The sequence below is a fragment of the Brassica oleracea genome, chromosome C3 (genome assembly GCF_000695525.1).
Source record: "Brassica oleracea var. oleracea cultivar TO1000 chromosome C3, BOL, whole genome shotgun sequence".
Classification (NCBI taxonomy): domain Eukaryota; kingdom Viridiplantae; phylum Streptophyta; class Magnoliopsida; order Brassicales; family Brassicaceae; genus Brassica; species Brassica oleracea.
Genome location: NC_027750.1, coordinates 15,785,005 through 15,796,509, shown reverse-complemented (window position 1 = coordinate 15,796,509; position 11,505 = coordinate 15,785,005). Strand labels below are relative to the sequence as shown.

General features: G+C 34.0%; 1 protein-coding gene and 2 pseudogenes across 1 annotated transcript; all 3 read left to right on the top strand.

The window, feature by feature from the left end:
- The first annotated feature begins 1,181 nt into the window (after positions 1-1,181).
- On the top strand, positions 1,182-3,463 carry LOC106334273 (pectinesterase 5). Its single transcript, XM_013772577.1, has 2 exons — positions 1,182-2,407; positions 2,608-3,463. Exons 1-2 carry the CDS (start codon positions 1,306-1,308, stop codon positions 3,294-3,296), a joined length of 1,791 nt encoding a protein of 596 aa, XP_013628031.1. The 5' UTR covers positions 1,182-1,305; the 3' UTR covers positions 3,297-3,463.
- On the top strand, positions 3,378-6,031 carry LOC106329982 (annotated as a pseudogene).
- A 199-nt stretch (positions 6,032-6,230) lies between these two features.
- Positions 6,231-9,826, top strand: LOC106329981 (annotated as a pseudogene).
- The last annotated feature ends 1,679 nt before the right edge of the window (positions 9,827-11,505 follow it).

Genomic DNA, 11,505 nt, shown 5'->3' with positions numbered 1-11,505 from the left:
ACTTTATTTTTCTATTGGTTGAAATATGATTAGGTGTATAGGTAATCGTGTTTTTATTTTAGAAATTTACAAAATCATATGTTTCTTTAATCTGTATGTATAAACTTAAAACGACAAATAAAATGAAACGGAGAGAATATATCTTTTCAATTATGATGTTCGCATTAAAAGAAAATAGAAAAGTCAAAGCATTAAAAAGTCTTCTTCTTTCTCTCTCCATATAAACTTAATTCAGCCGCTCTTTCTTTATTCTTTTTAGTTTTCTCATCATTTTTTCTTCATAGTTCTTAAATTTATAAAAAAAACCACAAACAATTAAGAACAAAAAAGATTTTACACAAACTAACACTATACATAATTTTTTCAACATTCTGTGTTTTTAACTGAGTAGAAAGAAGTCACGACGAACCACCCCCGTCAAAGATCTCTACACTGAGAATAAAATATAATTTTTACAAAATCTGCATTGGTTAATTAAACAAAACAATTTTAAAATGAAATAAATAAATTATAAGTTCTCATAGATGATAGTTATCAAAAAAAGGAAGTTACGAGGGTTCCTAGAATATAGGAAAAAAAAAGAGGTCACGTAAGAGGAAGAAATATGTAGATTTAGATGTAGTTATAAAAGAGTTGGTTTATTTTTTTTAAAGTAGGTTATAGGAAAAAATTGTTGTTGGACTGAACCTATATCAATTGGTCACACTGCTGTTTTAATAGAATAGATGTAAATCAATAATTTGTTAATGTCTGGATTTCGTCTGGAGCTCAGAATAACCGCCTAGCCGCTAAGCACATAAAATTATAGCTATTATTCGTTCTTTATTTATATATTCTTTTTTTGAAAAGATTTATTTATTTACATATATAGTTTTTCTTTTTGAAGATATTTACATATATAGTTATTGTCATTTGTCAGTCAAGCCACCTCTAATTGATCAAGAACGTACGCCATGTTTATCCTTTTTGGTAAAAACCATATATATTTATCTTGTGGTGGCCAAATTTAAACCTAGTAAGTAATTAGATAGTCTCGTAAGCTAATTAAAGCTTTTTGACCAGATATTCTCAGCCACTAGTCGACCGTTAATCTCTCGCTCCATGCAAAATCCATGCACTTCTATTTTTAGACACCAAAAGCTTATATAAATCCCCCCTAATCCATTTCAATATTCGCTGCCCCAAGTCATTAAACAACTTGGCTTTTCTCTAATAAAGCCCCTCCCTCTCCGATACCTCTAAATAAACCGGAGGGAGCAAAAAAAAAAAATTCAAAAAATACACAAAAATAATAAATATTTAAAAATGATTGGAAAAGTTGTTGTCTCGGTGGCCTCTGTTCTCCTATTGGTCGGAGTAGCCATAGGAGTCGTTGTCATCATTAATAAAAATGGTAACACTCCCTTGTCTCCTCAGATGAAAGCCGTTCAAGGTATTTGCCAAGGTACTTCCGACAAAGCCTCATGTGTCAAAACTCTTGAGCCGGTCAAGAGCGATGACCCAAACAAGCTGATCAAGGCCTTCATGCTTGCTACACAAGATGCACTAACCAAATCATCAAACTTCACGGGTAAAACCGAAGGAGAATTGGGTTCGAGCATCTCGCCAAACAATAAAGCCGTTCTTGAATACTGCAAGAAAGTTTTCCTGTACGCGCTTGAGGATCTCGGTACCATTCTTGAGGAAATGGGTGAAGATCTTAACCAGATCGGTAGCAAAATTGACCAGCTTAAACAATGGTTAACCGGTGTCTACAATTACCAAACCGATTGTCTTGACGATATTCAGGAAGATGATTTGAGAAAGACTATTGGAGAAGGCATTGCAAGCTCCAAGATTCTCACTGGCAATGCTATCGATATCTTCCATACCGTCGTCAGCGCGATGGCCAAGCTTAACGTCAAGGTCGATGATTTCAAGAACATGACAAGCGGAGTCTTTTCTCCTTCCGACAAAGGAGCAGCTCCCGTCAACAAAGAAACTCCTCCTGTCGTTGATACTCCCGTGGCTGACCCAGATGGTCCTTCTCGTCGTCTCCTTGAAGACATTGACGAGACCGGACTCCCAACATGGGTTTCAGGTGCAGACAGGAAGCTCATGGCAAATGCTGGACGTGGCCGAAGACGCGGCGGTGGTGGTGCTAGAATCAGAGCTAACTTTGTTGTGGCCAAGGATGGAAGCGGACAGTTTAACTCGGTCCAACAAGCTGTTAACGCTTGTCCCGATAAAAACCCTGGCCGATGCATCATCTACATTAAGGCCGGTATCTACAGAGAGCAAGTTATCATCCCTAAGAAGAAAAACAACATCTTCCTGTTCGGAGATGGTGCAAGAAAGACCGTTATCACTTACAACAGAAGTGTTGGTCTCAGTTCTGGAACCACCACTTCTCTTAGTGGCACAGTCCGTAAGTCTCATCACACCCTAATTTGCTAATTACTATTACAAACTAATCGGCGATAAATAGATTAGTGTAAGTATCCTATATATTACTATGTCACAACAGAATACGCAATGTGAGAGTTTATATATCCTTACACTTTTTAGATATTAAGATCGACTCAGTAACCTCTATTTAATCCTAATAAACTCATATTGCTTATGTAGAGGTCGAATCTGAAGGATTCATCGCGAAATATATCGGATTCAAGAACACAGCCGGTCCAAATGGGCACCAAGCCGTGGCCATCCGAGTCAATGGAGACCGCGCTGTCCTCTTCAACTGTAGATTCGACGGATTCCAAGACACTCTATACGTCAACAACGGTCGTCAATTCTACAGAAACTGTGTCATCTCAGGAACAGTCGATTTCATCTTCGGAAAATCAGCAACCGTTATCCAAAACTCACTCATCGTCGTCCGTAAAGGAAACAAGGGACAATACAACACCGTCACAGCCGATGGAAACGAAAAGGGATTAGCCATGAAAATCGGTATCGTCCTCCAACACTGCCGCATCGTTCCGGACAGGAAACTAGCGGCAGAGAGGTTGACCGTAGAGTCATACTTGGGAAGGCCATGGAAGCAATACTCTACCACTGTGATCATGAACACTGAGATCGGTGATTTGATTAGACCAGAAGGTTGGAGAGTGTGGGATGGTGAAAATTTCCACAAGTCATGTAGGTACGTTGAATACAACAACCGTGGACCAGGAGCTAACACGAATAGGAGAGTTAACTGGGCTAAGATCGCTAGTACTGCAGGTGAAGTTAATCAGTTCACTGTGGCTAACTGGTTAAGTCCCGTTAACTGGATTCAACAAGCTAACGTTCCTGTCACGCTTGGATTTTAAAGCGTATAAAAAAACAAAAAAAGACTAGTACTTGTTTCTGTAAAAGGTGAAAAATACAACATTTGTTTTCGATAGGATAATATGTATGGGAATGAAGTTGTAATAACAAATTATTTTTTGTTTGTCTCTCGTATGGAAGATGAATAAAGACACATTCTTTAAAAAAATAGGTGTTGTTTGGGTTTATGTCTACATATCCAAAATATGATGTCATATTAAGCTTTGTTATTCGGAATCCCTAATGTTTCGTCTTCAGTCAAGCTCCCAAACAACTCTCAAGTTAAGAATCGCTAACTCTCGCGCTGGTATTCACCCATTTGGAAACTAATTGAACTCTCACTCGTATTCACCAGTTTGGAAACTAATTGAATAGCGTGCAAGAAGAGAACACAAAAGAGGAAGATACACGAGTTGATTATCCAATGTTCGCCTTTGATATGGAGAATTACTCACTGGAGGAGCCAGACTAAAAAAAGAGGTCGAGCTCTGAAGAACAGTGACTACTGAGTGAACAATCCCAGAACAGTCTCTCTCTCGTGTACTCTAACAACCTGATACTCTCTCTCATCCTTTTATATGACCAAGGATTTACATAACCATGATTCAATCACAAAATTACTAAACCAACATATAACCATACCGACTCAGCAACCTAATGAATTGACCTGTGAGAGTATACGGTTAGCTTACATACCAAGAGTAACCAAGAAGAACCTAAAGTTAGACTATTTCTCAAGTTTTATAAAAATATACTATGTTATCAGACAAAAAGAGAAGTTCCCTTGAGCTTCATCAACAGAGAACAGACCAAGGCCAGGAAGAAGAAACCAGATATTAGCACAAGGGGAAAAGACTTTTATCAAACGCCAGAAGCAGCTATGCCAGAGATGTTCCATGGATTATCTAAAAATGGCGATGAACAGGAAAGGACGAGTAAAATTATCAGGAAAATTTCTGTTGAGCTACAAAATGAATTCCAGAGTCCAACGTTTGGATATAAAGCGACAACCTCAAGTCCTTCCCCCCTGTTTTTCTCCTTTGTATCCTAGGAAGGAACATTAGTCCTGCTTTTGATGAGACTGAAACCCCAGTATTTAGCTTCAGTACTAAGGAAACCTCCCTAGTGACAAAAGGCCAAGCGTCAGATACCGAGAAGAGATTGCCTGTAACCTTCATATACTCAAACTGCTTTATTTTCACTATATAACTATCCATGTTTGACTTTACATATTCTTCTTTGACCTTTGTGTTTCCTTGTTTATTTTCAGGGTTTCTTGGAGTTGGAGAAGAAAGGAGAATATTATTTTCAAAGTTCAGGGTTTCTGGCGGGCCAACTGAAGATTTAGTTCTGTCAGATCCATCGTCTGATGAGGAAGGTTCAAATGGAATATTATTTTCCCTAGACTTTTTATTTACTTTTTAATAGAACCATGTTTTACTTATTTTATTGATCTTCTGATTCAGGTCCCGAAGAAAGAGAAACTACTAACTGGTGTAATGAGAAATCTAAGCCAGGCTTTAGCTCAGCTAAAAGGAACTCTAATCTTAAGGACAATGGACGTGTCGTGTTGAGTCCCACCTCGTCTTTGTCAAAAGGTATAGTACTTATCTTTTATATCATTGTTGTGGCTTTTTTATACTTCAGCCTCATTTGTTTTATCATGGGAACTGAGCAGGGATCCATAGAATCGATTCCTTCCAGCAATTTTCAGAGATGGAGGAAGATGAAGGCTTGGGAAGGTCTCTTGTAGATATAACTAACGTTACGTTTCTACCTTATATCTTTCTTGATTTGATTACTGACCATGTCTCAGGGCTGTTGCATTGTTTTCTGTGGCTCTTCAAAACTTCTAGAAAAAACTGAAATCTGCAGCTAAAAAGAAGTCATCAGAAATTATAGCATCAGTCTCCGAGGAGATACATCTAAGGTTGGAGAATGTCAAGTCTCACATCATAACAGAAGCGTATGTTTCTTCAATTGATTATGCGTTGCTCTTCTTTAGTATCCAATCAATCATATTGTTAATTATACTACAGGGAAAAGACGAGTAATGTAGCCAAAACTAAGCGAAAGCATGCTGAAACAAGATTACAAGGTACATCATTTCATCAAATCTTGCTCTTATACTCTTCAAGTCTTAAGAGTGTTCAATTGTTTTCATATCTGTACATGCTGAATAATGTTCACTGATAACATGATCGTATAACAGAACAACAAGAGAAAATGCGAATGAAGGACACGTCGGCCATCATCTGGAAGATTTCCAGAGTACTATTGAAGAACTTGAAGCAAGCCATTCAGAGTTGAATGGAACCATAAAGAAGCAAAGTATGTTCACTTCAATAATATTTGCTTTTCACTATAACGAATCATAACATTGGCAAGAAACTTCAGAAATACTTGCCCAAACTCTCTTGTTTACAGGAACATCACACCAAAAACTCATGACACATTTTGAAGGAGGCATCGAGACAAAGCTGGACAATGCAACAAAAAGAATCACTTATGTCAACGAGGTAAGTCTTGTTCTGCTCTTAAGAATCGAAATTTCTAAAATCAAAGCATCATTTTCAAGTATCATCTCAAATGGTGTATTTGGTTTAATAGTCTGCGAAACGAAAGATGGTGCAGCTGAAGATGATTGTCGTAGAATGTTTGAAGGATGGTGTGTTAGATTGACCCTACTCTCCGAAAAAAAGAAGCACAAGTAAAAACTTTGGAGGGAGCAAATAGAACCAAACCAACCTAATTTCAACTATACGTTTTTATTTGTTTATATGTTATTTCATACGTAATATCGGTATGAAAAGTAAAACCAAACTGAACAATTTGCTCTAACAAGTAAAATATTGGTTATATAATTCAGTAACCATCGAATCAAACTGTAACCATTGAAATATCACAAAACGACGAAGTAGTAGCAGTAACTAGGCATGGGCATAATATCCGTAACCCGAAATTCGAACCGAAAAACCCGATCTGTACCCGGTCCGAAATGTAAAAAATATCCAAATGGATCTTGTAAGGTGGTACAAAATATATCCGAACCCGAAGTGTTATTAACCGAACCCGAATGGATAACCCGAAAAACCGAAAACCCCGAAAAAACATAAAAGATATCCGAAGAAACCGATCCGAATGTCCAAAAGAATATACAATATAATTATATGAAATATGAATATATACTTCAAATATTCAATTTTGTATTTATTTTGATATGTTATCTAACAATAAGTATTTAAAATTTAAATAACTACTTTAAATACTTAATTATATATAAATAAATATATATTTCTTATGTTTTCCTTTTAAATTTTAGATTTTATTTCAGGTATATCCGAACCGATGCGATATAACCCAAATTCGAATGTTCTTTCCACTCACGTGGGCGTTCTTCCCTCTCGTAATAAGTCACAACACATCACACTGTTTAAAATTATGCAGTAGAATTTTAGAGGAGTATTTACTATTCAGTCATAATGTTTCCGATCGATATAAAAGTGTATATTTGATAGGCCGAAACATTTGAACATAAACATATAGAAAATGGGCTTAGAGATTATTAATTAGTTTCTGACTTTCTGTTGGACGATTTTTCTTTTCTCTTTGTCATACATATTACTGCTTCATGTGGTAGACTAGTAGGAATAGAATGAACTTGATATTGCTCCTAAATCTCTAGATTATAAAAACATACGCTAGCTTAAAAGAAATTAGTTGCATTATTGTTGGAGCATCGTGGAAGCGATTTTGTGGTCCACGTTATATATTTGCATGGTCCACCGTTATATGCCATGAAAAAGTATCATATGTTTGCAAATCATAACTTTTTGAAATGATAAATACTTTTAAATAAAATTAAAATATATTAGTTTCAAAAATGTTACACAAAAAAAAGCAAGCGTTTTGCTACATTAGTTGTTTTATTCCAGTCTAGTTACTCAAACCACCTTAAATTTGAATAATAGAATAGACGTTCGTTGTAAAAAAAAAAATTCGTTAAAATACCAAAAAGACAAATATACATCTATTAATAAATATATATATATATATAATATTATTTAAATAATAAATTATACAATAAGTAAATAGTTTTTATTTAATATAAGTTTAGTGATTATGATTTATGATTTATTTAGGGGATTGAGATAAGATATGATGTAAAGTAATTTAATGTTTATACTAACTTAGTTTTTATATAAATTAATAAATATTATTTTGAATTTTTAATATATTTTTGTAATAAAATTTTTTAAAAAAATTGATGAGATTTTCCCTCTTAAAATGACAATGTAATTTGTGCTTTTTGAATTGAGAAGTGTAATTTATTTCATGAGATTTTAATTCATAGAAAACCTACAAAAGACAGGAAACTCATAAGTTGTAAATTATACTATAAACGCTCATTGTTATATATAAGATTTTTGACGCTAAAATTCTTTAACTAAATTAGTTTCCCATAAAATAACTGTTAAAACTAAAAATTTAACACGGAACCTTTAAACTAACTAATTTTTATAAATTAAATCATCTATCCATAGTACCGGTAAAATAAATTATTGCTAATGGTAATTTTTAGTTCATTAGTTTGTATCATAATCAAACTTGCATTAGAATCTAAAACTACAATAAAAATTATGTAAGAATTAAATTATAAAGAAAAATTTTAGCGTTCCAAAAACATAATGCAAATAAATGAGCTATATAATACAGTTCGATAAGTTACATAATTTTTTGAACCTGAATCAAGTTACATATCTTGGATTTGTATGAGACCGAGTACGATGAGGGTTTCAAGAAAAACATCAAGAATCTTGGAGGTTCGCAAGTTGTTCCTGTGAGTGAGTCTCAACGGCCACAACAAGATGAAGATAAGAAGAGGAAGAATAAGCCCTCCAAGACAGAATCTGAGAGAGATGTTTGGAAAAGGAACAAACGTTTTGAATCATCAAAATTAATGAATGATTCTTTGTAAAGTTTGAAGAATGTTGAAGTTATCACAGCCCCTCCTGATGAGCAATCTATAGCTGTTGGAAGATCCGCGGAACTGTATTTTGCGTCTTCATCGATGCTTTCTGGAGGAACTTCGAGAGATCTAAAGTTGTTGTTCTTTAAAAAAGAGAAAGTATGGTGACATGGAAGAAGAAGAATCAACTTATCTAAGTAATGTAAGATTTAATTTGATGGTTAATTAGATTAATTCTTGTCTTAATTCTTTCACACTTTTTTTTGTTTGAAAAAGGTCTTAATTCTTTCACACATGGTGGATCATATAATTTATTTTATTTTTCTTGCTTTGCAGTCGGATGATGGATCGGATGATGGGAAGACACGAGTTACTGCGACAACAAGAAAGACTGTGGCTAAGAAAAAACGAAGCACAGAAGTCCATAAGTTATCTGAAAGAGTGAGTTTATAACTTTTTAGACACACTAGCTTTCATCACTAAATTTCACCTTAACAAAATTTTTAAAAATGTATGAATGGAAATGGAATCTAACTAATGGCAGTGATTTGTAAAAACAGAAGCGAAGAAATGAGATCAGCAAGAAATTGTGTGAATTGCGGGATCTACTACGTACCTAACTGCTACAAGGTTTAACTTAAAACCACATTAGATAGTTACTTAGAGAGTTAATCTTCTCTTTGTGGAGATTTCTGAATATGTTCAATTGTTTACAGGATGACAAGGTATCATTGCTGGATGAGGCTATCAAATAAATGAGGACCCTTCAACTTCAAGTTCAGGTACTCAAAATAATACATAATTTCAGTAAAAATCACATGGATTTTCATCTAAATAAACAACTGAGATTGTTATTATTATTATGATTTACGTGTCAACTATTAAAAAAAAAAAAATCGTCGCGTTTACATTTACGTCTATTTTTCTTTAATTACAAATTGTGAAGTGCTTTTCTTATCAAAATTTGCGTTTAGCTTTCACCTGTAAGATGTAAAAACTAAATCTCGAGAAGCTAGTTTCATCTTTAAAATTTAATTATGGTGAACACTAATGCATCAAAAGCTTAGTTATATATTTTACTAAACTTATTTACATATAGGATTCTTAACATGTTCTAATAATCGTTATAGATGATGAGTATGGGAAATGGAATAATACCATCTACGAGTACGATGTTGGCAATGGGTCATTACTCTCCCACGGGTCTAGGAATGCATATGGGCGAAGCAGCAACAACAACATCAGTACCACAATTTTTGCCTATGAACCTTCAAGGAACCGGTTTTTCCCGGATCAACGAGGCCTCATCACAAATGCTAAGCAACTTTCTTAATCACCACACAGGACTAATCCCAAACTCTCCCATCTTTTCTCCACTGGAAAGTTGCTCTCACCAATTCGTCGTGCCTTCATGTTTTCCTGGGACTCATTCTACTTCCTTCACTCCATTTTCAAAGTCTGCGCCGACATCAAACTTAGAAGATGCAATGCAATTCAAAGGAAGCAATGGTTATTAATTAATTATCGGTCGACGCTCGCTAAACATAAAACATTTGTAGATAAGTTGATTATGTAATGGGGTTTGGTGTGTATCAACATCAGTTCTGGGTTCGATTTCTCCCGTAAACTAAATTATCATCATTTGACCAGTCTGGACTTGAGCTTCGGCTCAAGTGGTTTACATGGTCGATCGTAACAAATGATCGGTTCACCCCCTGACATTAGTCGGAAGATATTCCAAACTCGGGCCAGACAGTTTGGTAGCCAGTCCACTCTGTAGCACTAAGTGTGTTCCTTCCGAGGCCGACCGGATCAGCCGATAGGGTTTATCACAAAAAAAGTTGATTATGTCTTCTCAAGCTAACTTATCGTTCCAAATATAGGCTTTGATTGGTAACCATGCGGAATAGCGGAATGGCATATGAAACGCGATTCCGCAAGTATTTTACCAATCAATAAAATGTTGCGGAATTGAAAAAAAAATGCAAAAACGCAGATTTGCGTTTGACAAAATTATAAAGAGAAAGTTTATTAAGTGGAAAAGTGAGTTTTAGTAGATTATGGTGGAAAAGTTTACAAAATTAACACTTTTATATTATTCAATTATATGTTAATACTATCTTAAAATTTAAAATACATACTAATAATTTTTTAATGATGAATAGTTATGTTGTAAATACAAATTTATTATAACTTTTATATTATAAAATGTTAATCTATTGTTAAAACATATTGAAAGATAAACTAGATATTTATAATAAAAACTAAAATATTTTTAATACATTTTACTTGTTTTCAGATTTATAATCATTAGTTTAATTATTGCTATTTGTTTTTTTTGTTATAAAAAATAAATATCATATAAAATAGTTTAATCAATTTAATATATATTCCACCATTCCACAAATTTTAAAATTTTCCGCCGCTTAATTAATTTTTTCCGCAGCTTAACTATTATTTATGCGATTCTGTGATTAAGCGATGGTTACCGATCGGAGCCATAGTCTACTTTGTATTGTTGTCTCTGTGGATTTATGGGCTTTGGGTCTTGGAGTAATTGAATTTGAATCCGACTATTCTCAATGTTTCAGTCGCAACTATTATAAGTTATAACGCGAATCATAGAATGTAACACTTGCAGCGCAAAGCATTTTCATTGTAATGTAAATGAACCACATTAAGTGAAATATAGAAGAAGAATTCGGCAAAAAAAAACCACAACTTTGCACGAATTACCAAAATAAACATAAACTTTTGGGCTGACAAAAAAAACACCAAACTTTCATTGACTTTAGAATTAATTAACAATGTTTTAGCTGACTTGCCAATTTAGCACGCCGTCAACAAATTTAACAGAAATATTTGACGTCGTTTATTGTTGGCGTTAAGTGAAACGATGTCGTTTTCAAATGATGTAAAACGATGTAAAACGACGTTGTTTTACAAAATTAAAAATATGTAGACCCCTGGATTCGAACCCAGGTTGGTTAGTCAAATGGCAAGGTATTTTACCACTGGGCTACTGGCACTTTAAATGTATTTACTAACATGTTTACTTTTATTTGTTACATATTAAATATAAAAAATTCTCTAAAAGCTTAATAAGATCTTTAAAATTCCAAAAAAAATTAAAAAAATAAAGAAGATTTTTATAAAATTAATTTAGAAAAATTAAAACTAAAAATAAAATTTTATTTTTCTTTTTAAAAAATAAAAACTCTTCCAAAATTTTCTAAAAACTT

Excerpts from the sequence above, each read along its gene's own strand:
- LOC106334273 (XM_013772577.1), top strand. The coding sequence starts at position 1,306 with ATGATTGGAAAAGTTGTTGTCTCGGTGGCCTCTGTTCTCCTATTGGTC. Across the intron at positions 2,408-2,607 it reads TTCTCTTAGTGGCACAGTCC|AGGTCGAATCTGAAGGATTC; the intron begins GTAAGTCTCATC and ends TTGCTTATGTAG.